The sequence below is a fragment of the Acanthopagrus latus genome, chromosome 12 (assembly GCF_904848185.1).
Source record: "Acanthopagrus latus isolate v.2019 chromosome 12, fAcaLat1.1, whole genome shotgun sequence".
Taxonomy (NCBI): domain Eukaryota; kingdom Metazoa; phylum Chordata; class Actinopteri; order Spariformes; family Sparidae; genus Acanthopagrus; species Acanthopagrus latus.
In genome coordinates, this window is record NC_051050.1 from 20,039,458 (window position 1) to 20,056,108 (window position 16,651).

Sequence of the window (16,651 nt, forward strand, 5' to 3'; positions counted from 1 at the left end):
AATATAAACTATTTAAAGAATAGAAAATATAACAAATTAACAATATAAACTATTTTAAAAATTAGAAAATATAACTATACAATATAAATATATTACATGACTGTAAAATTACCACAGCGTCAAACCTTATCACTGCAAACCCATGCAGACGAGTCGTGACCAGTCGCTGAGGACTTGCCAGAGTAGTCAAAATCCTGAGATTAGCGTCACAACAATAGCCGGTTTTGTTCTGGGGTTCGTTCCTGAACCCGTAATCACAGGCCCTCACAGTAAGTGATGCTGCACCTCCAGGAGCAGTAGGAAGACGCTGGATTGAGTAAACAGAAAGCGAATGGCACATAATTGTGTCATCTCCAGTCTCCCGCTGAGGCTTTCTGACCGAGGTGAAAGCTTAACGGCTGTGTCAGCTAACCTTTCATTGACCCCATGCAGGCTTACAAGCCGGGCCAGAACAACAACATGTGGAGTGTGACATACCTGATACGTTGCTGCTTGTTACATTATAAGTCTGTGATTGCTAATTTAGCTCATTTGTAGCTCATGTAATAATGTTTCTCGTAGACATTCTGGGTCCAATCTGTGCAGGATGTCCTACACAACAACACTCTGGACATATGAAACTTTTTATTTGCCCCACTGAAACAATGTAAGAAGCTAGAAAAGTTCTGTAGATGTTATGGTTGTGAAGGTAAGCCATAGCCCCAGATCTCTGTGCCTTAAAAAGAAAATTTAAAATCAAATATAATTGCCTTATGATGAAAAGAGCCCCAGATGTTTTTATGTGGTTGCATACTGAATGGCCAGCAGCCATTTTTTATTTAAAAAAAAAAAGTTGCAGCCAGAGCAAGAAGACATGGAGAGTGAGACATCATCTGCCCCAGCCCTCGATCTGCTCAGGTTCATTTAAAAAAGCAGCCAGATTCAGCAGTCCTGCCATGAATTCAACCTCTATCTGGTCACCTCGGCACCAGGTAGGCGCATGTGTTGATTATTCTAATTTTGATTTCTAATTTGCCCACTGTGGTAAATCAAATCAGAATTGTGATGGTGGGTGTAGTCTGGGTGTGTAGTCTCTGTTAAATGACGATTTTTTTCTCTTAATACCCTACGAAGCCTACTGTAGGCCTGAAATTATAACAGGGAATATTCTACATGCTCTATCAGCCTATGCACACAGCACAGGTCTTATCACAGGCTATAATATCTTTAACGTAAACATTACTCAATAGGCATTCCATCTTTAACAGCCCAGTTTTCAAAATTTCCCCGAGGAGAAATCCCTGGACCCCCGTTACAAAAAGACAGTATCTGCGGGGCTAAAGCCCCCGATGTTTTGCGCTCCTAACTACGCCTCTGAATAGCTGACAATAGATGCACATTGCTGGCTGCCAAAAGTTGAATAATGCCAATAATCTCTGAATGATATGGAAAATGTTCTGTTTTTTAAAGGTGTTTGCTATTGTGTGTTTGAAACTGCACTAACTCAGTTCCCCAGTTACAACCAAAAGTTTCCATGTTGATGGCAACTAAGTGGTGGTAACGGACAGAATGAGTTGATTTTAATAATATGACCTTAGGTTAGCATCTGTATATATATGAAAAGCGGTTATAAAAAAAAAGGAATATGGGATATGTATTTGCAACGCAATAAAAGTCTAATTAAATGTGTCTTGCATTATTGTTGGGGAGCAGAAATATTCACACAACTTAAAATAATTAATAGAAATATATGTCACAGAATATACAACCGAGTGAGACACGTATGTATATTTGTCAGGTGTGTTTGTTTTACTTAACGGCTTGACGTGACTCCTGTGCAGACAGACAGATTCTCTTGTCACCCTCAGCTGTAAGGTTAAAAAAAAAAAAAAGAAGAAGAAGAAGAAGAAAAAAAAAAAACAAAAGAGACAGAAACGGCTCCAAAAATTCGTCCAATGAGAAAACGCCCTGTTGGCCCTACAGGCATCCGTCATGCGCGTGGACTGAGCGCTACGTCAGCAGTGATACCGAAACATGGCGGTGTCCATAGCACAGCGCCCGGCTGCCAGCGCTCCTCTGTTGATATTAACTTTTCTCACAGCGTTAATATCACACTGCAGTGTCGCCGATATCTCCGCCGCTGCCCCGGCGTCCGAGGAAGCTCCTCACCGCCGCTTCGAGTACAAATACAGCTTCAAAGGACCGCATTTGTCTCAAACCGACGGCGGGATCCCGTTCTGGATCCACACTGGAAGTAAGTTTGAGTCCAGCTGTCAACATCACAGAGCTGCTGGTGGTCTGCTCGTCTGCTGCTTCTAACTTAACAACTCATGTGTGTGTGGACGACCGATCCGTTCATGTTTTCGTAACTGACATTCGTAACTGACTTTGCTTTTTCCGCTCAGGAAGTCGTGACAGCGGTTTGGCTGTCTCCATTCAAAACTCCACTTGAAAAACCACGCATTTAAGCAGCGTAGCTTTCACGTTGTAGATACGTTCATACGTGTCTTAAAAAAACTGCTGTGAGAGTCCGTGCAGACGTATTGAACTTTCCTCTTGCAAACACGGGCCTTTGGATTCTTGCATCACACGCTGATTTGTTCAGTTGCTGACATGAGCGTTCAATGGGAGCACCGTGAGATTACAGTGAAAATAAGCCCTGATCTGGAGCTGTAACTGAAGATAACTCTCAATTGTAGTTAATGATTCAGAGCAGAAATTGGAGACGTTCATCACTATTTTCCCCAAAGGTGACATCTTATAGGATATTTTGGGGAATATTTTAATGTCTTTTGTGAGAAAGAGGACTATATAGTAGGCAGGAAACAGGCAGGAGGAAGTTCTGACTACATGGCCAGTGTTCTAACATTTAGGCCCCCAGGATGCTCAAGTTTAATGAACATTTTCCAAAAACAAGGTAAAAGGGAAAAGTCATTGAGCTACGGAACAAGACAAACACATAAGACCAATACAAAAAAACAGCAAATCCTCACAAATAAGATTAATGACTTACTGATTGCATTAATCCATGCATATCACAGCAAGGTTGCAAGAGGTCATTTTAAAGGAGCAATTCGTAGGATTATTGTCTGATTTATTTTATTTAAAACTTAATCACATGATGTCAGAATGTGTAAATGCTGCAGAGGTTAGCATGCTAACCGGCTAGCTCCGTCTCTTCTGACACCACCTTGCACTGCAAAAGGTTGTAGCCTGACAGCCTCTTTGCTCCACGGCTAACTGAGCTAACTTGCTAACCATAACGAGTATAGTTAGCAGCATGTAGCGGTTATGCAGCACTCTATACTTTTGGAGCTACCTTTAAATTCTGGCCATTTCTCACTGACAAATAAGATTATTGACTGATTGATTACACTGATCAATGCATTCCACAGCACGGTTGGACCTGGTCAGCAGTGCAGGGGTTTCCTGATTAAGCAACTGTTGTTTAGTCCATAAGATGTCTCTGCAACTGCCTGGTTTGTCTCTCCGCCACTCCAAATCCCAGTTATTCAAGCCACAGTGATAACAAACAGAGGAAAGCGACATAAGCACTGAGTAAAATTAAGTTGGGCAAACAAATCTGATTAAATAATCATCAGCAGAGGCAGATAAAGGTTACCGAGAAGGCACACCCTGATAATGCTGGTTTGTAATGACATGACTATTAGTTGGCTGGCATGTGCTCGTTCAGCTCGACACGAGTGGGAAAAGAAAGAACCCACACAGAAAACATTTGGTGCCGGAGACTTATTTTTGTGTACATTTTCTTATAAATCAAATTATGAACGCAATTCTTAAGAGAGAACATTGAACAAAAGATGTTACTTAAATCCTGCACACTCTCTCTCCATCTCTCCCGCCCCTCCTAGATGCTATTCCCAGCGCAGACCAGGTGCGCATCACGCCATCCCTCAGGAGTCAGAGGGGCACCGTGTGGACGAAAAACAAAGTCAACTTTGAACACTGGGAGGCCGAGGTGACCTTCAGAGTGTCTGGGAGAGGCAGAATGGGAGCAGACGGTTTGGTAAGGAGGGCTGAAACTTCTGTGTCGGTTCATGAGGCAGCCAGGAAATATTTTATTTTACACAACTTATAAAAGCCAATGGTTCATTGCTACTGTCGCCAGGTTGTACTCACTTCTTATTTATTCACTTCTGATCGCAGTTGATGTTAAAGGGGCAATGAATGAATGAGCTAAGATTATCATAACATTATTATTATTATTATTAACAACGCTGGAAGAAACGGCAGTGCTGACCTTCGTCAAAGACATCTAGGTACTATGTTGCAGATATTAGCATGCTAACCAGCTAACCTCCGCCCATGCTGTTTATTAACACCACTAGAGGCGATAGTCTGATGATGTTGCCTGTCGTTTCAGCTTGGAAACAAAATTAAATTCACCAGTCAACAATCTTGGTTTTCTTTCCCCAGCAGTTAAACCCTTTATTCACAAAGATGTGAAAATATTCCATGCGTCGTCTTTCCCCACCTGCCATGTACCTGGAGTCATAGTCCTGGTCAGAGTTCTTGTAAATCACCTCCATACTGTATCCCTTGTCTTCCCCATCACTTCCTGGTATTAAATATTTCATTATATAAATCTTAAGGGTCAAATTTGTGATAGATGATTGTTTAGACTCATTCTCAGCAATCTGTGAAACCCAAAGGATATTGACGGTTGACAATCTGGAAACCCAAATTGTTCAACAAACTCTGTCTGCTAGTTAAATAAGTTAATAATAGTTAAATAAGTTTTATAATATGAGGCTGTGCATGTGTTCAGACTTGAAACTGAGTGTAAAGGAAAGGTGCACATCCGGTTTAGGAGGTGTGTCGTGCCCTCAGGGTTAAATGACAAACATTGTTTTCTCCTGACAGCTGTTGTGAACTACAATAATATTCAGTAATATTCAAAAGTAGCAAGTCCTCATATCTAAGAAGCTGAACTTAAACATTTTTTCTTGAAATCTTTCATACCTGTAATATTTTCTCTCACTTTTCCTGTGTCACTGGTCACCTGAGTTAACTTATTAGTCAGGAGAGAAACCTAAGAGGCAAACAACAATTACAACATAATGGCTGCTGCCTTTGATTATTTTATTTCTAAAGGACACAAAAAAAACCACTAATATTTATACTAACTTCTCTTTTTGACAGGCCATGTGGTTCACCACTGAACAAGGCCTTGACGGTCCAGTTTATGGTGCCGCTGACCAGTGGAACGGAGTTGGGGTCTTCTTTGACTCTTTTGACAATGATGGAAAGGTAAGTGTGTACTTTACATTTGGAAGAATTGTCAAGCCCTGCTGGAACTTTTAATGATTGTATATTATTTAGGGGGAGTTCCAAAAAGTGTAGCCTGGGGAGTTTTTTGTTTTGAAAGTGACCTGGTGTTAATGTCCGTCCGGGTTGATTCGATCACAAGCAGACAACGCTAAGTCCTTCAGTTCAGACCTGACATTAACATGCATCTCATCTGCTTGATATTTAAATAAACACACACTGTACATCACTGAGACAAATGGATCTGATGTTTTTTACACAAAGAAAGAAAGATTTTAATATATGGTATATAATGAATTTACAAGAAGGCCCAAAATTCACAATGTTTGTGTAGTAACCTGTCGTTCAATAACCTATAAAATCGAGGGATTATTTAAGGGAGTCTGGGAACAAAGATCTTTTGCTTCAGCAACAGCACACATCAAAACAAAGCTGCTTCTGTTTGTATGTTTTTTATGAACAGGTTTGCTCTTATAAAATATAACTGGGAGGTGATATTTTTGTAAATCTCAAGTGTTTGTTTTGGCTCATTTTAGGGCTAAAACATGTAAAAATCATGGAAAACAAGTCTGTCATTGATCTGTTTATATCACATTTGATAATGTATTTGTGATCAGGTATGGGACTGATATTTTGGAATAAGATTACCTTAAAGCAAGGCCACCTCTGGTCCTCAGATGGAAAAAAAAGGATTAATGTTCTTTCCTTGTTTTTGTTTCTTCCTACCAGAAAAATAACCCCGCTATACTCGTTGTTGGAAACAACGGCAAGCTTGTTTATGACCACCAGAAGTAAGTAAACATTTTCTTCTGCTTTTGCCATGACGTCGTCACCAACTCAAATTTTTACAACTTAAAGAAGATTAGAAAATATGATTATATTTGCTTGGAAAGTAAATAATCCTCTATCTTTCCTAATCTCTCCCGGGCCAGTGAAAGCTTTAAATCACTTTTTCAGGTCCATTCCAGTTTGTCTTATAGTTCACACTGCTGCGCCACAACAAACAAGTGTTTACGAAAACATACACGGGCATTAATGTTATTCACTTATTTAATAAACTTTGATCATACTGTATTTTCATCTGTGTGGAGCAGAGTGCTGTATGTAAGAATGTGTTACACGTTGTCTGTTGTTTTTGATCCAGTGACGGCAGCACACAGGCCCTCGGCACATGTTTACGAGACTTCCGCAACAAACCGTATCCTGTCCGAGCCAAAATAACGTACTACAAGCAGACGCTGACGGTAGGAGAAACAAGAGTTATTAGTCAGGACGAAAAGGGAATTCCACCTTATTACAGCTAAGCACTTCAACACCAGTTAATGGTGTTGATCTTATTACTTAATTATATCACATTATGTGTGCTGATCAGCTCAGACAGTGGTATGACAATATTTCAAACTTGACATGTCATTTAAACAGCATGTTCTTTTTGGATATTCCAAATAAAGCTTTATTTTAAATGTAACATCATCCGATTAAGACATGTAGGAAATGCTGATATTATTTGAGTTTTAGGAAGGGCTGCTGGTAACAACTAGTTGTAACATGCTGGCTTGTGTTGTGCCTTAAATTACCCCACAGCAGTAAAGAAACCAGAAAGTTATCACATTTCGGAAGCTGTAGTCAAAGAATTTCTTTCTATCTTAAAAAAACTACTCTAACTGGTTAATTAATTATGACAATAGTCTGGGATTAGTGTAATAGTTGCTGCTGTAGTTCTAGTAGCGTTCTTTGTATAAGTATAAAACACACTCAGAATATACATCCCATCAAGGGCCTCTGGTTTGTTTAGTCCTGCTCCATGTGTCATCCTGATTATGTTGTACACAAACCAACAAGCCAGCAGTTTGCAAGAAAAGCCAAAGAAAATAAAAGCCCATGTTTCTGATCAGAATGTCAAACAAACCCACCGTTCAACATTCTGAACATTTTTCCGAAGTGTGTTTGGGAAAGCACAATGAGTGAAACATTCCTTTTCATCAGATATATGTAAACAGCTGAGCTGGAAGAAGGGCAAGAACCAGGATATTTGTTCATGTAAACATAGTCGCTGTTCTTGAATTTCCTCCGGGATCAATAAAGTATCTATCTAGCTATCTATCTATCTTCTTTCTTCGTCCTCAGGTGATGATCAACAACGGTTTCACTCCGGACAAAGAGGACTACGAGTTCTGCACGAAGGTGGACAACATGATCATTCCCAGCGAGGGATTCTTTGGCATTTCAGCCGCCACTGGTGGTTTAGCAGGTATAATTCTGATCTCTGTGTTAAAAAGCCTTAAAGGTGCACTACGGAGTTTTGGAGAAGAGATTTTAATCAGGAGAGAAAGATCTTCATCGACTGTTTTTCTTACAGCTAAACAAACAAAATACCAAACTCTCTTTGTTTTCATGACTGAGTAAACAAACTGACTTTAAAGGACAAAACAGGTTCATACTGTTTCACTTTGTTTAAATGTGGCGGACCCTGCCACCTTTCTAGCCTCATATAGTGATCTGGAGACCTTATTTTCCTCTGAGAGCTGCTTGTTTATTCAGTTATGGGAAAAATAATTATTTCTCAGTTTGTATTATTACTTCACCACACAATGCTGCTTTAGAAGCTCTACTGCAGTCTATTTCTCTGCAGTCCTCCAACTACAGCTGGTGAGTCATTGAGGAATCAGACTTGCCGTGTAGGCTGAGCTGAAATAGAAAATTCTTCAGCTTAAATTGTCAGTTGTGGGGGTATAATCAGCTTGATTTGTGTTTATTCCATTGTGTTCCAAGTCAGTGGGAAATAACATAGAAAGAGACATTTTTTCCATTTTTCTTCTTTGTGATTGAGGAAGAATTTCCGTATGATTGTCTGGTAATTACTATTGTGATTTCCAGGAATGTTTCCAGGAGTGTTGTGAAAACATCGTTATTATCCACATATACTCTATTATTATGCAATTCAACCCATTTTTACATAGGAAAATAATTTACATTGACACTACTGTACATATTTATGGTTTTTTTTTTACCCTGATAAAACCTCATTATTATAAGACGGTCAGCTTGTTTTTAGCCATTACAGCTGTGTTATTAATGAGATTTCCTGCCTGATCGAGATGTTCTTCCTAGTATTACGTATTGTGTTTTTACCGAGTCATTACTTTGTGGTTATCGTTGTATTTACACAGTTTAACTTTCCCTCAATTATACAACTCAAAATCAATTAGGGATATTTGGATAATTTAATGGTTTGGCTTGTTTGTTTATTATGTGACATACCTGAATTTTTAGTTTGTGTTTTGTGAATATTTTTGGTCCCCCAAAAATGAATTATTGCATTTCCATGCACGCACACATATATGCACCCGTATCCCATCATCCCTCACTAAGTTTGAGTGGTTTATAATGTTTCTCCCAAATGGAACAAGCATACATTTACATGTCCTGTAAAATGAAATTAATACGCTCAAAAAACATTTTTATATATGAAAAATGCTCAGTTATATTTCACAACTCTTGCTCATCATTTTGCATATATTGACACGTATTAACATTGTATTAGTTAAAATATATTTCAGATATATTTATGAAAAACTGCAACAACTGGCATATTTGTAACTATATAGAGATTATTATAACTTTATTTTTACACTGAACTCAGTTTAATTTGTAATTAGAAGGTGAAAATATTGACGTAACTTAAATTACACAAATAATAAAATAAGTAGAATGTTAATATATCAGATCTACATATGTGAAAAAAAGACTTCTGATGAATTTATGTTGTAAATTGTGTGTGTTTATTTTACAATTTTCTAACTCAGAGTTTCTCTCCTCCAACAGATGACCACGATGTTCTGTCCTTCTTATTATTCAGACTCACAGAACCCGGCCAGCAACCGGTAACCACATTTTCTCAGAGCTCCTAAAACAGCCGCTCACGTCTCTGTAGCTGTGTGCGTCTCATGCATGTGCACAACATAGCCTTAAGCACAGCACTCTATTGAGTTCACAGAGGGTTTCTTTTTTTTTTGTCTGTCCCATTGAAGCCCCCACCTGAATCTGAGATTCCTAAAGAAGAGAAGGACAAGTACCAGGAGGAATTTCAGAACTTCCAGCAAGAGCTGGACAAAAAGAAAGAGGAGTTTCAGAAGGAGCACCCAGACGTCCAAGGAGAGCCAAGTTAGTTTAATGAGAACATTGGGAGCGAAAATAATCATTAATGTTATCATTGTTTTTAGTTTTTGCTTCAATATCATCTTAACAAATAGAGTTAAACTGTTTGTGAAGTATAAATCACAACATACTCAAAAGACATTGGATGTGTTTGTGTCTGTCTCCAGTCGAGGACTTGTACGAGACTGTGAACGACCGGGAGATCCGTCAGGTGTTCGAGGGTCAGAACCGGATCCACCTGGAGATCAAACAGCTGCACCGGCAGCTTGCCATGATCCTGGACGAGCAGCGTCGATACGTTTCTGTCATCACTGACGAGGTCGCCAAGAAAGGGACGAACGCCGAGTCAGGACAGGTGAGCACGTCACTACGGAGAGATGGGGGTATAGTAGATGGTTGAAGGATGGATATCATGAGTACATATCTGAATAAAACAGATAGTTAGCTGTTTTAAGACATTTTGAAGTGAAACGTTACATAAAATATCCTTAAAACATAATACTGCTTTCGATTTTGTGTCATTTCTGTGACCTGCTAATGAAGCTAGGTGTTTTTATGACTACTAAACCTTTTATGGCGGCTTTATCAGGCATCAGCGTTTAACCTTCACACCGCTGTGTTGTATTTCTCTTTCAGCTGGACACGGCAGGTCAACAACAGCTAGGCTCCATCTTAACCTCCCAGCAGGAGGTCCTCAAAAATCTGAATGACCTGAGGTAAGTAACAACCGTGTCATTGTTGTTGAGGCTTTGGTCGCTCCTTTAAAAAAAAAACTAGCTGTTGTTTTTGCAACAAAACATACAGAGAGGTCCGTGATACTCCAGAAAAACAAGGGAAATCCTGGCCCTTAAATCCCTCAAATCATATTTAATCTCAGGATTCAGTGGCTGCGACATCACAGGTGTCTGCCAGCCGCCATAATCCAGCTGCAGTGACCGTCACATGCACACACGCATTAAAAGCCAGAGGAGTAAATGAGATCATCGTCACACTGCCTTCATCTTAGCTTAAAACCATTTCACTCATTTGTTGAGGAAATTAAAAGACTGGTAACATTTAATTAAATTAAAATTAACAAATTGCTTACTAGAATCAGGCATTTAAAAAAAACAAACTAATGCCTTATTCTGCATGACAGTGTTCTTTAACTACTTGGTGAGTGAATGTGGAACAGTTATAAAGAGTTTTAAAGATTTAATTTAGAGTTATTTGGGCACAATTACTTAATAAGTTTCTCTTCTCTACAACAACGAATTGATACATAAACACATCACGCTTTCTTTCATCGTGGTACAAGACTGGGGTTATTTTTTGATGTATTATTATGGTCTTTTTTGTTAAACCTAAATGTAGAAAGTATTAAAATAATTAAGTTGCAAACTGCTTTTGTGAACAACTCAGTAGTTTGTGTGCATGTGCATGTTTGACTGCGACGTGTATGAGGCTTAATAAATGCTTCAGCTTCTCAAGAACCTGTTCAAGCTACGTCTTGAGGGGTTAGCTACGTGTTTAGCGACAATTTGAAGGCTCCTCCCAGGGTCACTTAAGGTGGACTGACCTTTTAAGGTGGACCAGCTTTTGTTATTTGAGTGACAGACCCGTCATCTGGCTGCCCACCGCCTACAACTGACTTTGCCAGGCCAAGTAACTTTTCTGAAAAAACACTTGTGTATTTACTTTTGTTTAATATTTACTAGCTACAGTATATAATTTTTCCTTAAGGTATTGCATCAAAGTTAGATTCATACAGTACAGTGTTGCTGTGATAAGGGAATTTCTAACATATTTATTGTCGGGGAGAGTGACTCGTGGTACTGCCACCGTATAAAACCCAGTACTGAGCAAAACATAACAAATCTCATTATTCATGTACTACTACTTCTTTACTTTGGATCAGTAATCAGCAATGAAAAGGTTATTGGGGGAAAAGCTCAGGCATTAATAAGTCATTAATGAGTCCTTTTATAATGACTATTGAAGACCTAAAATGCTACTAATATGCATGCTAATGAGCAGCTTTTTGCATTTGAAGAAGATGTTGTATAAATACGTGTTTTCAACCAGTTTATCAACAGCATTAAGATTTTGTGTGAAAACAGTTCCTGAGTGAAAGAGACAGTTTGTACATAAATACAACATGATAGGTACAGTAATATCCAGTGGTAATCTTCTTTTTTCTTCTGTAATTTTAAAAATAGTCTCCTTACCGCACGCAGATTTTAAGATAATACAGTTTAAGAGCTTTCACGATGGTGTGCCTTCCACGGCAGACACTCGGACGACTGTTTGATTTTGGTACTTACAGTGAGTAAGCCTGATTAGGTGTACAGAATGTAATTTTTTGATGTTCTGAGCTTGTATTTGCTCAATAACATATTTGTGCTTTTGTACTGCTCGTCTGAGGTGCTTGAGGGCTTAGCCATTGTGAGCACGCAATGGATTAAAAACATTAAAAAAAAAAGTCTTCTTCAGAAGCCGCTTCTTTGAGATTTGTAAGGGGCTTTAAATGTTTTTCTCAGTTTCAGCAGTAATTAAGTTATGAATCATCCAACAAGGCTGCGCATTTATAACCTGTCAGCCTTTTATGACTTGTAATTTTTGAGAAAATTAAAACCTTTACTTGTACCTTTTATTAAAAATCAGCTGTAATTGTATTTATTTATTTATTTATGTATTCAGTAGTGGCACATTTGTCCCGTCGCCGCAGTTCTGATTGTGTCTTAATTTGGACACACCATCTGCATTAAGAATTAATCAGAATCACAAGATATTAAAGATGTTATTTTATGTAACATTAATCTCTTAGCCTCATGTATCATCATAAAAGAACCAAGCTGTTTATATGGCCTAAATCCAACTGGACATTCAAATTACAAATTACTTTCCATACATGATTTCCTTTATTAATATACACTCACCCAGACTCTCACTTACATGCGGTTGTATAAGTGAATGATAACGTATAGATGGCAGGGAAAGACGGGAGTGTCTGCGAATTATCTGAGTGGATGTTTCATGATAAGGTGGAGTGCAGGAGTAAGCTGATTGACACGTTAAAGAAGTGCAAAAAAAAAAAAAGGCTGCAGCTGCTCTCCTCTAATGTGCTAATGTGCGACTGATCTGTATTACTTCGTAGATTAAGCTCTCAGTTTATCCTGACCCATCGTCCACACACAGAGTTTATGATAGGACTTCATCTCAGACTCTCTAAATATCCCAAGGAGGGCTTTCTGCTCATAAATGGGTCACTTGTAGCAGATGTAAGATTAGATGTAGGCTTTAATAAATGCTCACTTACTTTCTCAAGGGAGATTTTTTTTCTCTCCCTCTCTCTCTCTCTCTCTCTCTCTCCCCCGTCTATGCGAAACAAATTAGATTTTGTTTTGATGTCATCCCTGTCCATCCCGTCAGACGTCAGCCATGTGGCCCTCCGATCAAGAAAAGGCCACATCTTAGCACCGTTTTTGTCCTTATCAGATTAGGAGTCTTTAAATACATCTGTCATACACAAGGGAAAAAAAAAAAAAAGACGCTTTACCTCCGATTGATTTCTCGTCACAATCCTCCCTCTCAGGGCCGTCGTGCTCACGCTGCTGGTATTCCCTTTCATTTGTGGAGTCACTTTTTTCTCTCTAATCGTCTTAGATGTGTTTAAGACGATAAGGGAAACTTATTGCTTCCTCCCTGCGAGTAATCAACTTTAAGAAATTGCATTTTGTTGAGAAATATGATCCAGGCTTAGACATCTTCATTCTCTTCTGAGAATGGTTTAAACTGTATTACTTTCTTTGAAATTCAAAGTAAATATACAGATTTAGAGATTTCACATTTTATTATTGGTGAGCCTTTACGGAAATGGTTTTGGGTTGTATATATTTATTTTGTCTTTTTGAGGGAATGATTTACATAAAACCTTTCAACCCTTGTGCACAACAACATCGCATTACTAAGCTGTTGTACCACAGTGAAGGTTTAAGATGCCTAATGCAGTGACTTGTTGCTTACTTAGTTTATTCAGTCGGATGTCAATGTGAAGTTGTCTTGTCAATGTTTAAAATACAAAACGATGTAAATGTGTGGGCGGGATGCGCGCTCCATTCTGAGACACAGTTATTTTATTATTTTACCCATTTTCTCCCCCCTTTCTCGAAAAATAAAGCCTCTTTATTTGGTCTTCAGCATCATGGCTGGACTTCCTCTGTGGTCTCTTTCTTAACCTCCGGTACTTGTAATCTGTTGTAAGAACATGTTTTTATAAGGGATTAATTTAGCAATCATGACCTCTTTTATCAGATGGTAATTTTCTGTTTTTCAAACTTTGAGAATATGCAGCCTCCAGTGAATACAGGGATTAAAAGATTAATTTGGGACAATTTGTAAGACTGTAAATAAACGATACCACGCAGTATATTTACTGCATGTGTCCCAACATGAATCCACTGAATGCGTGTGTCAAATTGGGGAAAAGCGAAAACATTTGGACTATATTGCTGAGATGTTTATTTGGTATTAAGCGACTGCTGCACTTGAGATTATTTGTTTCAGTCCTTTGGGGGAACAAGTCGCGATATTAATGCTTATCTGCCACTTTTTCTGTTTTTTATTTTTTTTGTTTTTGCAGAAACTCCTTTTACGAGTCCCTGAAACAGATCGGATCAGTCCAGCAGCAGGGTAACACGGGCGGCATGGGAACCTACGAGACCATTCAGCACTTCAACGACATCAAGGAGCACCTGCACACGGTCAAGAGAGACGTGGAGCACCTGGTCCAACGCAATGCTCAGGTGTGGTATCAGAGTGTGCAGCAGTTTATAAAACAGAGGAGGATTCAGGTGACTGATCGCTCTCATCTGTATGTTTTCACGCTCAGAATCCTGCTGAGAAGGCTGTGAAGTGCCCCGAGATGCCTCCCATGCCTTCCTGCTTATCCACGGTTCATTTTGCGATCTTCGTCGTCATCCAGTCAGTCCTGTTCTTCTGCTACGTCATGTACAAGTAAGACGTCAACGTTTTCTTATGTAATCCACATGTGTTGCTGGTGCATTTAAACATGATGCTGATGCTTTTGTCTCTCCTCTCTTCCTTCCACAGGAGTCAACAAGAAGCAGCAGCTAAGAAGTTCTTTTGATGAAATTAATTTCTCAAACGAAAGCGTGTAAATGAGGGAATGTCCATTTTTGATAATTTTTGGTTTGATTTTGTTTCAGATTGTAAGTTATTGTACTTGAAAAAAATTGGTTTTGTTGAAGAAGTTTGTTTTAATCGATTGCAGGTATTTTTAATTTGATCGGTAAATCGTTGTGTATGAATGCTAACGCGAGATGTATCATGTTCCTTACAGTGTTTTTTTGGTTGGTCAGATCTTTGGATTTTTGTTTTCAAAAGTTGAAATCTGCCACAGTCCCATTCCATGAAGCTGAAACTGACAACAACAAAAAAAAGAAGCCTGTGTTTTGAAATGTGCAATTTTGTATAAAAAACATGCTGAACTCTTGGTGATGAGAACTCAGAGCAGATGTCTGCCTCCGTTTATCTGTTCAGATCGAGTCCCTCACTGCAACAATTTACATAAACGGAAAACACAAGTTACTGGTGTCTGCGTATTCTATCAGATGAGATTAACTCCTCAGACACATCTCTATATCTGCTGGTCTATATCTTTTCTATGAATGTCATGTTCATTAAACATATTGATGCAGGAATCTATCTTATCTTTGCCATCCTGCAGGCCCACATCAGGCAGGCACAACAGATGGAGCGGGTGCATATTATTGTCAACGAGAGGGAGAGTTTATTTCTATTGCACAGTTGAGACACAAGACTTCAGATTTGCTTCATAAAATGAAGATGCATTTAAAAGACAAAAAGAACATTTAAGCAAGTAAATGGTTACAGATTAATAAGTTATGTATCTGATTTACTAGAAATCCCCAGTAATCACAAATGTCTAAAGCCCTGATTTAAACAAGTTGACAGTTTTAGCTGTCAGGTATTCAGGAAGTTTGTTCTACAGCGTACAAAACTACACACGAGTAAACCTGTCAGCGATGACCTGAGGACTCCGGATGCCTCATGACATATTAACAAATGAGAGATTCATTTAGGCCTGGTGAACATTTAGTGCTTGATATACAAGTGACCTGATTTTAAAATCAATCTTTTGACATTCAGGAAAGCCAGTGCAGTGGTTTAAAGGACAAGTTCGCCCAAATGTGAAAATTCAGATATTATCTACTCACCCCTGTGCTGATGGAAAGTCAGGTGAAGTTTCACAGTTGTGGCATTCGCTTAAACAACTGAAGAACATGGGGGACTGAAAGAAAAGATAATTTTAGTTCCCTTTTAATCTGTCTTGCCAGATGCAAAAACAATAATTTCAGTTTTCTCATTGTTAACTAGTAGAAATTTCACATCCGCTCTATGATCAGTTATCTGATACTTGTCTGTTTGTTCAGTGAACTTACTCCTCAGACATAAAGGACTGTATCCAAGTGGCGACACCATCATGAAGAGTTGTGTGTCGTCTGCATAAGTGTGGTAGGAGATGTTATAGTATTCCATAATCTGGAAAAGGGGGCTGAGATTAGACCCTTGAGGAACTCCAGATGTTACTTTGTTTTATTGACACGTCGCCCCATTAGGGATTTTAGAGTTACCTGTTCATCTGTTAACCACAACAATATTTTGGACTGGATACCCAAGCAGCCCGAGGTCAAAAGTGATTCACGCTAAGAGAGGTTCTGAGACGAACGGCAAGAAAGTCAAACTTAATATAAATGTTTGATGCTACTATTTAGTATACTACTGGCACAAAGTTGTATCTCTTTAAGAACAAGCAGCCTGCTGCCCTGTCTGAGGAGCCAAAGATCAGGTCGCTTCTATAGCCACGGGGAGAAGTTGTGCGCGTTGGTTGGAAGAAAATCATGATTCCAATTGGTGTTGTAGAGGGTGAGGGATTGATTGAGTTAGTTCTGCAACACTGAATGCGTTATGACATCGAAAATATATGGAAAATATGGATATGAATATGGATGGATTAAAATATGGAGAAGCACTTTGAGAAGAAGAAGGATTAAGCAGACGAGCTGATGCTGGTTCTGACAAGCGACTCCTGGACGGCTCTCACAAACAGAATCTTGTGTTTCATGTCATTTTGCTGTTTTTTCCTAAATATTATTATTGGTAATTGATTTGTGGGTGTCAGTGAAAATTGAAAGCCAATTAA

The 16,651-nt window shown here is 38.8% G+C and overlaps 1 protein-coding gene across 1 annotated transcript; it reads left to right on the forward strand.

Annotated features, from left to right (window-relative positions):
- The first annotated feature begins 1,972 nt into the window (after window positions 1-1,972).
- Window positions 1,973-15,011, forward strand: lman1 (lectin, mannose-binding, 1). The gene is made up of 13 exons (XM_037117972.1): window positions 1,973-2,233; window positions 3,852-4,006; window positions 5,143-5,250; window positions 5,998-6,059; window positions 6,413-6,512; window positions 7,396-7,519; window positions 9,094-9,152; window positions 9,300-9,432; window positions 9,594-9,781; window positions 10,063-10,142; window positions 14,048-14,210; window positions 14,297-14,421; window positions 14,518-15,011. Exons 1-13 carry the CDS (start codon window positions 2,014-2,016, stop codon window positions 14,552-14,554), a joined length of 1,554 nt encoding a protein of 517 aa, XP_036973867.1. The 5' UTR covers window positions 1,973-2,013; the 3' UTR covers window positions 14,555-15,011.
- The last annotated feature ends 1,640 nt before the right edge of the window (window positions 15,012-16,651 follow it).

Bases quoted from the DNA above. Each gene is read 5' to 3' on its own strand.
- lman1 (XM_037117972.1), top strand. From the start codon at position 2,014: ATGGCGGTGTCCATAGCACAGCGCCCGGCTGCCAGCGCTCCTCTGTTG. The intron at 4,007-5,142 runs GTAAGGAGGGCT...TCTTTTTGACAG, and splicing joins GAATGGGAGCAGACGGTTTG to GCCATGTGGTTCACCACTGA. The intron at 9,433-9,593 runs GTTAGTTTAATG...GTCTGTCTCCAG, and splicing joins AGACGTCCAAGGAGAGCCAA to TCGAGGACTTGTACGAGACT.